At 41.5% G+C, this 14,067-nt stretch overlaps 1 protein-coding gene across 1 annotated transcript; it reads left to right on the top strand.

Moving 5' to 3' along the window:
* Positions 1–4,872: 4,872 nt before the first annotated feature.
* Positions 4,873–7,373, top strand: s1pr3a (sphingosine-1-phosphate receptor 3a). Its single transcript, XM_070832419.1, has 2 exons — positions 4,873–5,014; positions 5,819–7,373. The coding sequence occupies exon 2, from the start codon at positions 5,930–5,932 to the stop codon at positions 7,127–7,129; it is 1,200 nt and encodes a 399-aa protein (XP_070688520.1). The 5' UTR covers positions 4,873–5,014; positions 5,819–5,929; the 3' UTR covers positions 7,130–7,373.
* The last annotated feature ends 6,694 nt before the right edge of the window (positions 7,374–14,067 follow it).

The following is a 14,067-nucleotide window of genomic DNA, read 5'->3' as shown; positions in this document are numbered from 1 at the left end:
GATCAAGAGCTTTTTCACTGTGTTTTACTGCAAGTCTTTAATGTCCTAAATTGCAGAATTTGAAATTCATCAATCATGCAGGCTTTCAAAATAAACATGGAGTTTTTTCTGATTCTGATTTATAATAATTCCAAATTGTATTGTCAAAAGGTTGTGTGTGTTGAAGCTGAGAAACCAGACTGAAGTAATCTAGATCTGCTAAAACTTGGTTTAAAGATGCAGAATAAAGATGTCAAAGAAGTTGACATCTTTACTGATAGTTCCTCTATTTCCCTCCCTCCTGCCTATTACTGACAGCCAGGATGAAAACTCATCTTTTTGCCCTTCATCTACAGGTGCTTATCTTTTCACATGTATCGCTGTAAAAAGAGAGAGATTGACTGAAATTTCAACGCAAATCTTACATACAGAAAGATGAACAAAATGACAAATTTATCATGAAAATACGTGGTACATCCATCTGTCCTCCATCTATTCATTCATCCTTCTATCTGTGCATCCTTTGATGTTGCTATTTTGAGCTTGATGCAGATAAAAAGGTTATCTAAAAGAACCCAGCAAGGCTGTTTCTCAGACGTGCAATCACCCTGTGCCCTGAAAGAGCTCAGACCTCCACTGATAACCCACCAGCAGCACCGCTAGTCCAGATATACTATCAGCCCTCAGAGTTCTGCTCACGACTTCCAACAGAGAAGTACCCCATGCTCCTAGAAAGAAAATATGTGATGGTCCTCGAGATACAGATGCAGAATGCTGCAATGATCTAAAACTAACAGGATTATTTGGTTATTTCTTTTGTTACAATGTCCTGCTGAGATTAGAATTCCATAATAATGAAACGTTACCTTTTTAGCACAATTCTTTTATTCTTATTCATTTTATTGATTTAAAAATGATTTTATTGCTTCCGCTATCAGAACTGCATCCATAGCAGCAGTCTGTTACACATAGCAACAATTTGTTATACAAAAATAACAGACCGTAGAATGCTGTAATTCATCAGAATCGAGCATTCAACAAAGCTGTGTAATAAGTTGGGATATATAATAACATGTAAATAAGAGGCATGAAGATCAAAATCATCAGAGAATTTTTGCCCTATTTATTCAAATGAGCCTATCAAGAATGATTTCTACTGTTCCCTCTTATTCTATGCACAGACCCAATTCCTTTTTTCTTTCATCTTTCCTTGAAGAAATAAGAAATTTCAATATGAACTTTTCTCCCTCTGTTATTGTCCCATGTTTGCAGGATAAAATCATATTCAGTGTTGTTCATTTAGCAATTTTTGGCCCTCTAAAAACAACTGAACATCTCTGACAATATCCATCAATATCTATACTCCCTGGCATGTTCCAGCAGAGTTAGTTTCTCCTATCGTACGGTGCTCACCACCATCAACATTAGACAATACAATAATTTGGCTCATAAACTGGTGTAGTCATAGTCTTATCTCTCCTTAAAGAAGAATATTCAGTTGTACGGTTAAAAACACTGTTTGGCTCTTCACAACTTGCCAAAATGATGTGAACTTCCACACCATACTCATACTTCATATTTACTGTATATCTGTTTCTATGTCATATCAAAATAGTGTGTCAGAGCTTGTAGCACTGAGCAAACACTCTTGTATAATTCCTGTGGAATAATTTTCAGTGGGTGTGGGTAAACTGCAGGAGTGAGGGCAGTGGGGTGATGGCCCAAGAGGCTTTCCTTTTCCACCGCTTCAGCTCCTCCTTCGTTCCCACTACACTTTACATTCCCAAACATCTAACTCACTGCCTGAGCCTACGTCAATGTGCCCTGACTCACAATGCTGCTACACACACAAAGACGCAGAAACACACACGCAGCGGTATTAACAATTACACAAACTTATACGAGACTTGACAACAGGGCCATTTTTTCATGATCTGGTGACCTGTAGCTACATTTCCTCTTTCCACCACAGCACCAAACATCCAGGAAACCTGTATCCAGCTTGCAACAACACAGAGCCAAGGCCTCCGGGTGTTTTCATATGGTTATAAATGGGTTGTCAGACTGTCTGTACATCTCTTGCTGCTCAGGGTAAAGTCAACAGCTCTGGGGGTCATTCATTAATCTGCAATGCCCGGGCTGACATGTGCAAGAGGACCAGACTGCCTGTAACCTCTCACACTCAGTGATACCAGAGGGACTGAGAGAGAGAATAAGGGAAAACTGTCAGCTATACTGTTTCTTAGTCTCCTGCCTCTTCTTGTCTCTTTCCATCTCCCTTTCTTTTTATCAACATTGGTCATGCCGTCGGTCTCTGTTAGCCAGTACTGTCATCCATCACAGTCTCAATCCGCGGTCTGTGCCATGCTATTTTACCCTATTAGATACAGCGAAAACAAAGAGCACAGAAACAGAGAAAAAAAACAAAAGTGATGGACAGTGTGAAAGAGAAAGTGGGCATAAGCAAAAGAGAAAATAAGAAAGGAAAACACAGTAGCTTCCTCAGAACCACAACTGAATCCAGGCTATTTTAGTAGCATTTACAACCATGCTATCACATATGGAAGGTCACCTTACTTTGGCATCACCTTTTTATTGCGGTACACTGAGCTGAGTCAATACAAAGAGCTAATATCTCTGTGGGAATTGCAAACTAAATACAAAATGGAATAAATCAGTCAAACCAGATAAAGCTGAAAATGAAAGTAAATTTTTTGAACAATAGTTTGGTCCGTTGCTGCTCTGAAGATTTTCAGCAGTTCTTTCTCAGCAAATGGAGATGCAGCTGCACATGTAGATGTTTAATTTTCTGGGCATTTTAAGGACTTCTGGTTAATGTTGGCACAAACACTGAGATTTAAAGTTCATTCTTGACCATGGAGACAGGACTCTTCAAAACAACCACAAGACAACTGATCAACTCCATCTGCTGAGGAACATGACGTTACTCAGTCAAAAGCTCCAGTCATTAAATGGGTCCGCTTGAACAAGGATTTTCGTTTGATACATATTGTGAAATGAAAACCTCAAAGGCTTTGTCTTCTTTTGTTCTTTATTAAGCCATGTTGACTATTATGTCATATTATGTTGCATGCTGTGGTGGTAGAAGTAGTTTGATCATGTACTTGTCAAATCATGTAAAATTAGCAATACCAGAAATATTCCATTATATACCCTCGTTTTTTGGGGTGTTTGTGCATCATGTGAATTTTAGTGCTCGTAAATTAGTAAATAGTGCGTTTGTTGGTTCATAATAATCCAATCAATTTCCTCATACTTCCAGACAGAAGGTAATGTATGGAAATAAGAGAGGACAATAGTGTATATAGTGAGGTCTGTTTCAAGATGTCTTTAGTTTTATATAACACTGCAGTGGTTTTTTTCTTGGGTAATATCCAATATAATTTTGGATCACCTATTTCACCCAGAAACGTATATTCGTCTACCCTTTGTATTTCAACATCATTGATCACAATTCTAACTTGATAACTGATACACAGATATACCAAATACCAAATATTGTAAAAAATTATGGCTCCTAAACTAAGTGACCGTGTGGGAGGACTGTAATAAAATGCATAGTGTAGTTAGTGTAGCTCAGCGTGGGTCAGGGGGGTGCTGGCGTGGGTGGTGTATCAGCAGAGTTGAAGAGGAGGCATTAGCAGGTCAGATGTGGTCCTCAGTGTGTCCCACACCATCATCCACATTCAGCTGTGCTTTCTCCCTTGTGCTCTCACCTGTCAGGTGGTTCCACAAGTCACACAACACCAAGACGTTGCAGTAGGAAAAGCCTGATTGGGGTACGATTGTCAACTTGTCTCTGCTTTTGGTTTTACATTTTCTGCTAAATTAAGGGTTTATGTGTCCATTGTCCACCACTGTCTCTGCTTAACTAGATCTTTCTGCAATAGATGTACCAATGTGGTGTCTCTTACTGCCACTGAGCTGATGGCCCAATGTACTCTTTGTAACTGGACATGCAACGCCATAGGTTACGGATGAAAGCCCATACAGTATCCCAGTTCTATATTTAGCATCCCAGACTCTTGTCTTCTTTTTTATTTCTGACATATTTTTTTAGGATAAGACTAAGAAAGTGCATAAAAGGAGAAAAAATTGTGACTCTTCCATTCCAGTTGGCTCCAATGGGAGAGATCTGACCTATCTCACACTTCCAGGGAGCGAAGGGGCCTACTCATCTTTTATTCGAAAAACAATGAGTCATCAAGTTCACAGATATAAAACAGTTCTTGGCCTCAAAGTGGAGGAGATGAATTCCACAGAAAAGCTAATAAACACACGCACATGCGTGTGCACACACACACACGCACCCATTTCCACCCTAAAACACACATCAGTTAGCCAAAATGAAAAATATGAAGTTGGAACCAAATGGAACCAAACCAGAACAGTAGATGTTCAAGGCAGGCTATTAGAGGATGACTTCAGGGAACACAGAAGGCCTTGCGGCAATAACTGTAGCCAAATATGTGTTGGGACAAGTAAGTGCAGCAATTTCATGCCACAGACAAATTAGGTGTGCAACATTGAGCTGCTCTCTGCTTGAGAAGGACAAAAACAAACTCTTAAAACTACACAAAATGCACACATCAATCAAATTCTCCCTGGCTGCTTGTTTGAAAATGCAAACCAAGACAACACGTCTGTACAACATTCAATTGCCTGACATGATGGCACGAGTGGCTCTGATCTATGTCCTGACTCATAATTAATGGGAAAGAGTAAATGTAGTGGAAGACCCGCCCCACCGGCTGGGAGGGGTGAGAGCCGGACGATAGGGGCTGCAGAGTCACAGTGAGGAGAGGACGCCAGGACTCACCACATTGTGGATGTTTGGAGGCAAAACTTCACTGACTGGAAACTTTAATGGACTTTTGACTTCGCGACGACGGTAACACATTTTTGGCAACAGCATTCTTTGTGCCGGGGCATCTTTACGCAGGAGAGAAAAATATCCCTCTGCAAATTTTGCCTCATCATCGGGATGTTTAGGTGAGACCAGTAACTCCAAAAGGTACGTTAAGTCACAGTAGATGTGGTTAAGAACAGCCTGTAGACCAGCTGTGTAGGTCTGTGTATTATCAGGATTATTCCAAGTAGCTTTGAGCAACTTTTCCACAACAGGAAAGTGTCTTAGACCACTACGAGAAGGTATCTTGTTTCAGCTGAAATTGGGTTCAAACGTTGCTATTATTATATATCCAATAAAGCAGAACAGCTTATACGTTACATATTTTACAGTACATTTGTGATGCGTAATGTGGGATGCACATAATTCTGAGAAAAACCTGTCTATCCCACCTCAGGGTTACATGCACCCTCAAGCATAATTTCAGGGTTATTTTGGAACCTTTATCAGTCTCTCACTCTCACCAGTCAGAAAAGTCATAGGATTTATGAGCAGCAGTCACTGCCACTGTTTGTTCAAGAGATAGTTAATTCCACATATACAGACACATATGTTTATTTTCTTATTCCATAGATTTCTTTTTAAGTCTGTTCTACATTGTGTTGTATGTAAATGTATATTCTAAGTCAGGACACTTATGAAAGAGATATTGTGACTTTCAGCAATGCCCTTTTATGGTTAGATAACATTAAGTATATATGTCTAATACATAACTTTATTGTGTTTATTTTCGATTAGCTATTTATGATTTTTCTGTATAACAATTGGTTTCAGTCCTCAGAGTCCTCCAACAGACTTTTTTCTTAAATTGATTAGCCAAAAGGTTGTTGGATGCAACTTTTGTGACATTAAGGTGTTGAGTATATTTCTAAACATAAATTTAATCTCTTATCTGCATGTTATTGGCAGGTCCTTTAAAGACTCAAAGATGCCAGTTGTCACCCTGCCAGGTTGAGCAGCGGTGCCTCCCTCTGCTGTGTTGTGGCGCCCTCTGCTGTGTACCCGAGGAAGGGCAGCAGGATGGGGAACATACTGGAGGAAGGGATGAACACTGTCATCGTCAGCCACTACAACCACTCAGGGAAGTGGGATCGGCCTCGCAGCGGCGGGGCCTGTAAGATGGCTGTGCTGCTCTTCATCTGTGTACTGATCGTTCTGGAGAACGTCACGGTCCTTCTCGCTCTGTGGAGGAACAAGCGCTTCCACAGCCGCATGTACTTCCTCATTGGTAACCTGGCGCTGTCAGACCTGCTGGCTGGTGTGGCCTATGTAGTTAACATCTTTACCTCAGGACGCAACACCTTCTTCCTGACGCCCGTGCAGTGGCTGGCCAGAGAAGGGAGCATGTTTGTGGCCCTTAGTGCCTCCACGTTCAGCCTTCTGGCCATTGGGATTGAAAGGCACATGACGATGGTGCGTTTGCGTCCGTGTGAGACAGCAGGCCGGGGGAGGCTTTTAGGACTGCTGGCAGCCTGCTGGCTGGTGTCAGTGCTGCTCAGTGCCATGCCCAGCCTGGGTTGGAACTGCTTGAACAATATGGCCTCCTGCTCCACAGTGCTGCCGCTCTACGCTAAGAGTTATTTGGTCTTCTGCATCAGTGTGTTCAGCGCCCTATTGGTGGCCATCATCATCCTCTACATCAGGATCTACCGCCTGGTGACCTCTAGTGGACGCAGGGTCAGCAGCCGGCCTTCAGAGCGCTCACTGGCCCTGCTGCGGACAGTGGTTATTGTTCTTGGAGTGTTTGTTATGTGTTGGACCCCCCTCTTCCTCCTGCTGCTGCTGGATGTAGGTTGTAGCCCAGATAAGTGCCCAGTGCTCTACCAGGTGGACTGGTTCATCGCCCTGGCTGTGCTCAACTCTGCCCTCAACCCTCTGATATACACTCTGTCCAGCAGGGAGATGAGGGCGGCTTTCTTCCGGCTGCTGTGCTGTTGTCAAACCAGCTTGGAGTCCACTGGAACTCCTGTGGCAGGCAACCCCCACCTGGGCACAGTCATCCCTACAGCGGAGAACAGCAAGACCAGTCTGGGTGGAGGAGGGGGCAGTGGTGCTGGCAAGGCCACGCTGAGTAGAGGGAAGGTTCCCACACCCATGAACTCTGACAACAAGCATGGAGATCCCTCAGCCACTGCTGTGCCTCATCCGTCTGGACCAGCAGACCTGCTCTCAGCTGTGCTTGTGAAGGCGGGGGCTCTGCCGCCCCTCAGCAAGTTCTGAGTGGAAGCACCTTAATGAGGCCTTACAGTCACACAGAAGTAGACTTAGAACTGACACAGTCCTGCTATCAGCCACTCTTTGTTTATGCACTATGGCCAGTGTAGCATGGATAAGATGAAGTAATGATATTCAGTTGGAACCAAATAAATGCAGATTAGAGTACAATCAAAACCATTTAAAGCCACTATTTACCACAAATCAACAATATTATTCACAACAGTTGTGTTTGTCATTAATTTTGACTTTTCCATGAAATACAACAGGGCAGTTTCGTGGACATTGGCTAAACCAAACCCCAAGTGAAATCTTTTGGCTTAATTCATGTCTGTGAAACTAGCCTTGATAATGCAACAACAGAGTATAATTAACTAAAAGTGTTGCATCTGTCAATTTGTTCATTTTATCTTTTATTATATTTTGTCATTATATGCAGAAAAGATCAAATCGGGGCACTTTTTTGCACGTATTATATGCAAGTCCTCTAAAAACACCTGCATTTTTCATCACAACTTGACTTGGTAAACTATTTATTTTCTGTGAAAACATTTGCCATCTTAATACTATTAGTATATATATTTTTTAATATAGTTTGTGTGCATAGAAACCCATCATGGTACCTGGACTTTATTGTTGATTTTGTTATGGTTTGAGCACTGTGAGAGAAAACAAGACCAGACATTTATTTGTTAGGCTAGCGGCCTCACGAGACTGTGATGCTCATTACATGCCACAAAACAAAATTGTTGGATGAATGAAAATGGAAAAAAAATGGCTATTATTAGATTCTTACCACAAGTGGACGGGAACATAAAGGTTGTCCAGATGGTGGTGCTACAGGAAGATCGATGTTTTCACCTAAACCAGTAGGGTTCAACGTCTGTTCAGCGGCCATTATCAGAACTGACTCATCTTTTATTGGTCTCAGCTCTACTTTGTCAGGATTAGCTGCATTGTGAGCTGAATTAGTGTGGCTAATAATTACACTCATGGACATTTTTTTCTCCCTATCAGCACATCTAGAAACCACTCACACGTCAACTAACCACTAGTGAATAGGAGTGTTGGATGTGAATTATTTAATGGCGGTAGACTGTAAATTACATTTCTGCCGAGGGTGGTGTAGTGCCTGATACCATTATATAGCAAATAAAATAAAATCCTATTCCCTTTTATGAGATTTTCACATGTGTCATGTTTTTATATTAAATCACTTGCCAGCTTTCCACCCCCATCCTCTCATCCATGCTTGGCCTCTGTGTTGATGCTCCTGCGTAAATTGTCCAGATACACATATGGAGAGCCTGGTGGAAGTGATTTTGTCTATATCTCTTGCACCATATGAATAGTAGATGTTTCCTTATATCTGTCTATTATAGCCAAGGTTCACATGAAAGCTTCAGCCATACATATATTAATGTACAAATGCACTTGTCAGTTGTCAGTTTGTTGTCTGCTATTCATACAGAGAAAAAAAAAAAGCCATGTGATTTTACCTCTTGGACTCATTTAATATCCTAACGGGCAGCTGACTGATGCTCTGTTATTCCCGCTCATGGTTAGACTTGGGTCAGCCAGTGATGAATAATGCATAAAAACCCTTGATTCTCATTTTACTTGGGGTTTCCAGCCCAGTGAGGTCAAGTGGCTATTAGTCATGAAATGCACTCTGCCAGGATCTCACTTTGCTTCCTGTTACTGTGGAAAATGCTCCGTCACTGTATGAATTCTCTGGGAAAAGTGTGACAAATCCCAGTTACCTAGTATTGCAGTTGAGATTGTTTTTTTACATCACAAACATTTATAGGATGCGTTTGGACAAAAACAGTTACTGACGTGGGGTTGTGAAAAGGGTTTAGTCTGCAGTGATATGAATCCTGAGAAATGATCAATTAAGTGGAAGTGAATGTACGTTTCTTTTCTCGAGGCTGATAACTAGAGACACTGAGTCCATGTGTTTGTTGTTGTTGTTCCAACAAACCTGCAGCAGTGAAGGTTACTTAGGCTAGATTGTGTTATTCATCTGACTTTGCACAGCAGAGACCAGACAGGAGCTGACAGACTGGCATTTCATACTCACCTCAGCCAACGGATGTGTCTCGGCTCCGCACCTCCAGATCTGATGAAAAAAGACAGTGAAGACGTAATACCAGCCGAGCATTTCCAGCTTAAAGGTCACTGACTGCTCCCCGTCAGAAATGTTTGAACAGTCTCTTCCCTGAATTAGCCGGGGATAACCGTGGCTTTCTTGTGCCATCTGGATCTTTATGGTAAATCTTGAGCTGCATAACGTGATTTGTGGTCACCGAATCCCTGTTTCTCTTTTCTATTTCAGAAGCATCATTATCCTGATCCCAATCCTTGCTACATGTCGTTTGATTTAAATTTCTTTGTTGTCAGAAAATTGATCTTGGAAAGACGGAAAGGTCAAGAAATCCACATGAATGTATTGAAATACAGTTTCCATTATCAGTAATTTAGCTCTCTCCATGTGTATTGAAAAGACACATGAATAGACTTACTTCAAAAAGGACAGAATGTTGAAATTTCAAGTTTTCAGTTTTACTTTAAAATCACAGCTAATAAACAGCTGATAAATACCAGGTGTGCCAGCTGATTGCTCAGTGACATTAAAGAGACATCCAAGCTTTATGCCTTGGAAATACAAAATCTCATAGATCAGAAGTTCTAAGTCTCACATAATAATCATATATTTCATGAAGTTTGTCTTATCAAAAATTTCATGGTGTGAAATGGATCATGATAACATTGTATTTGGAAAAACCTTCCAGTAACACCAAGAATCCAACTACTGGTTGCTGGAAAAAGAACAAATCCGAGAATTATTACAAATTTGGAAGAATCTAACCAAAGAGGTCAAGTTCAGAATGATTTGGGAGAGCAAGACATTTTGATACAACACAATCACTTACAGTCTTTACACTGAGAGTATAAGTTAACTGTATATTTTATTTATTTATTTATTTATTTATTTAACAGGGACGGTACACATTAATGAACATTTCTGTAAATGTGCCAGTATTAGCGTAAGGAAGCTATTTTTCAACTCTCGTCCCTGGTCAAGGTGCAAAATGCCAGCAGTTCACATTCATATACATAGTAGACACAATTAACCTTTAAAATATTAACAAAACATCTAGACAGACAATGGTGCATGGGCAGGTGTTCATGCAGCACAAAACATGACAGAAGACAAAATGAGGAGACATGAAAACAGAAGAAGACATGAGAGACGACCTGCAGGGCTCTAGTGTGGACAGTGCTGATGTGATATCACCTCTAATGTCCTGGCGCTGATGCTGATTATGAACAAAACTGAACGCTGCTTAATTTCCAGATTATGTGAACACAAAAGAGGATCTAACACCGCTAAGTATGAGTATTTAACATCATGCGATGAATTCAAACATATTACTGATCCTTTCTGTTCAGACAGACTTGAGGAGGATCATAATGAATAAGTCACATAATAAAGATGTGGCTGACAGACAAAATATTGCACATCCTAATTGTTCTCTGTCTCACTCTCTCCAGTTCTTAGTTTCATCATTCAAAATCAAACAGTGAACATTAATAAATTCCTTTTCATTTTAATCTTCTTCATGTCCTGAAATTTCAACTATGACAGATTCCATTTCTCTAAGCACCTGAAACAAACACCATGTAATGGCTGCATGTGCTAACTGGGTCAAACACCTTAATAAATCATGTTAACTAAATAGCCGTCACCAGTCTTCTTTGAGGGTTTAGACATGGTGGATTTGTGTCATTCTCTGTGCACAATGCCCATTTGCATATGACTAATGTGAACACGACAGAGGACAAGAGAATCACACCACCCCCTGTCATCATGATCCTGGCTTTATGCTGCAGTGTGGTTTGGAAGAGTGCATGCATGTGTGTGCTTGTCCATTTGCATGTGTCAGGTTTTTTGTGCAGACAGACGTGCATGTGTGCGCACACGTGTGTATTTGAGAGAAGGAACAAAGACTCCATCTGGGCCGAGCCACCGAATGTGCCAGTATGAAACATTTCTGTCCCTTTTGGAGGCAGCTTGGAGGTGGAGTGGGGCCAGGCGGAGAGCAGCGAGGGGTCCCATTTGAGGCAGTCGCTCACGTAGGGAGCCCCCAGCTGAAGCCATTCTCCCCTCTGCAGCTGAGTTGTACCACTCTCACCAGAGGAGTCACGCACATTCATCTGGTGTGTGATGACTCTCCTCTCCTGCCCTCCACAGCTCTCTGCTTCAATACGATGCAATTACATGTGCAACAAAGAGAGTGAAGACCCAGGCCGACTTTGGTGATAAGCTTCCCAGGATCAGAGGGCTTTATCCAGGGAGCAGCTGGGAAGAAGCTGGGGTAACGAAGGCAAAGGTCACTTCAGAGGAGGATATCTGAAGGAGATGGCTGAGACTTGGATTGGTGGACAATCCTCCCAGCATTCCCCTCAACACCCCACTGCCATTAATTCTCCTGTCTGGTGCTGATCACGTGGACTCCAGCTGAGTTACAGCAAGAGTGAAAGAGACTATTTTGGTCAATTTCACATCTCAGTGAAAGTCAATCTGTTTCTATGCTCTTTCTCCTGAAGCAACCACAAAAATATCCATTTCTGGGATATCTAATCATACTGGGAGTCCTGTGCCTAATGTGTGCCTTGAAGGGCTGTGACATTCATTTTCATTATCATTTCATCTTGCAATTATTTTTCCAATTAATTGATTAATTGTTTGCTCTGAAAAATGCCTGTCTCAATTTCTCTGAGCCTGAGGTGATGCTTTCAGATTGCTTTTTTTTTTAGGAGGGGGGGCACGCAAAGACACAAAAATATTCAGGGAGAAACAATGAAGAGAGAAGCTGGAGGAGCAACCGTTTTTGATTTTTAAATGACCTTGCTGATTGGAATAATTTGAATTGTTGGCAGTTCATTTTCTCTCAAATGAGTAATCAATGGATTGACTAAAAGCTAATCTGTCTAACAGCATGAAAAAGATCGCTGATCTATACGCGTGGATAATATGAGTTTTCAGATTAGAATAAAGTATGTTTTTCTTTTGAGGACAAGATAACTCAAACTGCTCATTCAACTTTAAATCATTTGATGCATTTTTTGTCTCTACTCTGCATTTCATTATAGGTAAACATTATACTAATCATTGTAGGCATGGGTCCTCATCAGCAACAAGAGGAAAACTACACACTCATTTTTGTTTAGAAGTGTATCCTACTTAAGCTGCCTCTGTGTGTCGCATCTCATCAGAGTTGATACTTGGACTGGCTGACTTTTGATATCTCAAGAGTAAATGCTGGACCTGGGCAGACTGTTTCACTGTTCCTTCGCACCATGAATTGAATGAGCTTAGAAAAGACATTAAAACTCGGATGTCACTTACTCACCCTTTTTACCACCCTAGAGATAGAGTGTGTATTTTTTCTAATGCCATCTGTATGTGCTTGTATGTGACTGGTGTGGTTTGGCAAGGTGTCTTATCTCTGTTCTATTTCCTCTGATGTCTCTCTTGTAAAAGAGATGGTGACTACCTGATTAAATAAAGGTTATATCAACACAAACTGTATTCATCAGTCTCTCTGCAGCCAGCCTTTCAATGCCATTATACCATAACAGATAGAGGGCAGGAGTGCATAAGCAATCTCCTCCAACGTCTTCCTCTCAACATTCCCCTCTCCCCAAACCCCCTAAACAGCAGCTGCTTTCTCTCCCGAACACTTCTCTGACGGCGTTCTCCTGGCAGGGCCTGACGGCATGCGCACACCTGCTCAAACTGACCTCCAATCTATCTCTTCCACGCCTGCCTGCCACAACTGCAGGGATTAGCATGTCTGGGATAGGGGATAAGTGAGAGGGAGGACGGCGGCCTTTTAGTCTGACATGCACGTCCTTTCCCTCACTTGTGGCATTGAGTGTGTGTGTACAGCTGGCTGATTCCCTGCCTCTGTGCACGCGAGCAGCCTGGAGGTTTGTGCGTCTGTGTGAAAGACCTCAAGGGTAGATCTCATGTAAGAGTTGACAACTCGGTTTCAAAATCTTTCTCGTGACTAAGTAGGCAACAATGAAGCTTAAAGTTCCGTCACTCGATACTGCAGCTAATCTGATTCATCTGCAATGTGCAAGCGTAGTCTTGATGTAACTGACTATTGCAACATAAGAAAACGAAACTGCAACAATTTTGCAGTACACATGAGTACCAGTTTACTTGTTAGGAGGAGTGCTACTCAGTCTGTGAAATCAGCTGTCAGTCTGAAAAATAAGGGCTGTGTGTAGGGGGTGTGAGCATTTTTGAAACTTGACCCTTACTAATGTCAGGATATGGCTGCTTCTGTGGCTATGATTTTGGCTTCATCGCTTTTTAAATGTCTCTCACAAGTCCACTAACTTTGTGGAGGTACAGTGAGAATTTGCTGAATTTCCCCTTAAACTAAACCACTTTTAATGTGAAGTCAAAATCTCTTTGTCAATGTTCTACCTTACGTGACTTTGAACCTTGGATGGTCTCTTGAGATTGAGATTCTTTTGTCTGATTGAGTTCTGGACAAAATAGTAGTGTACTTGTTTTCAAGTAATGATTGAATATCAGATAGTGTCCCTTCATATCTTTGTCAAATGTTTACAACCTATTCTTTCTCAGCAACTTGCAATAGTAGAAAACAAATACTAAAAACATAAACACAATAAATCATTCATTGTTCCATTAAATCAAGACAGGGTGACGGTGAGCCAACAGGCACAAAACCAGGAACCCGAAACAGTTGCAGCTAAATGGAATTCAGCCATTTTTAACTGTTATATTTACACCTGTTCTTTTCCTACCATGGCAGGTAAAAATATCGCCTGTAAAAACGCTATCTACCTATCAAGCATACTTTCTTTGGGCCATGCATGTGTGTGCATGTTATGTGGCT

Source organism: Pempheris klunzingeri, chromosome 6 (assembly GCF_042242105.1).
Source record: "Pempheris klunzingeri isolate RE-2024b chromosome 6, fPemKlu1.hap1, whole genome shotgun sequence".
Classification (NCBI taxonomy): domain Eukaryota; kingdom Metazoa; phylum Chordata; class Actinopteri; order Acropomatiformes; family Pempheridae; genus Pempheris; species Pempheris klunzingeri.
Note: the sequence above shows the minus strand (reverse complement) of the source record. Positions and strands in the feature narration are given on the sequence as shown.

Coding starts and splice junctions, on each gene's coding strand:
- s1pr3a (XM_070832419.1), top strand. CDS start 5,930: ATGGGGAACATACTGGAGGAAGGGATGAACACTGTCATCGTCAGCCAC.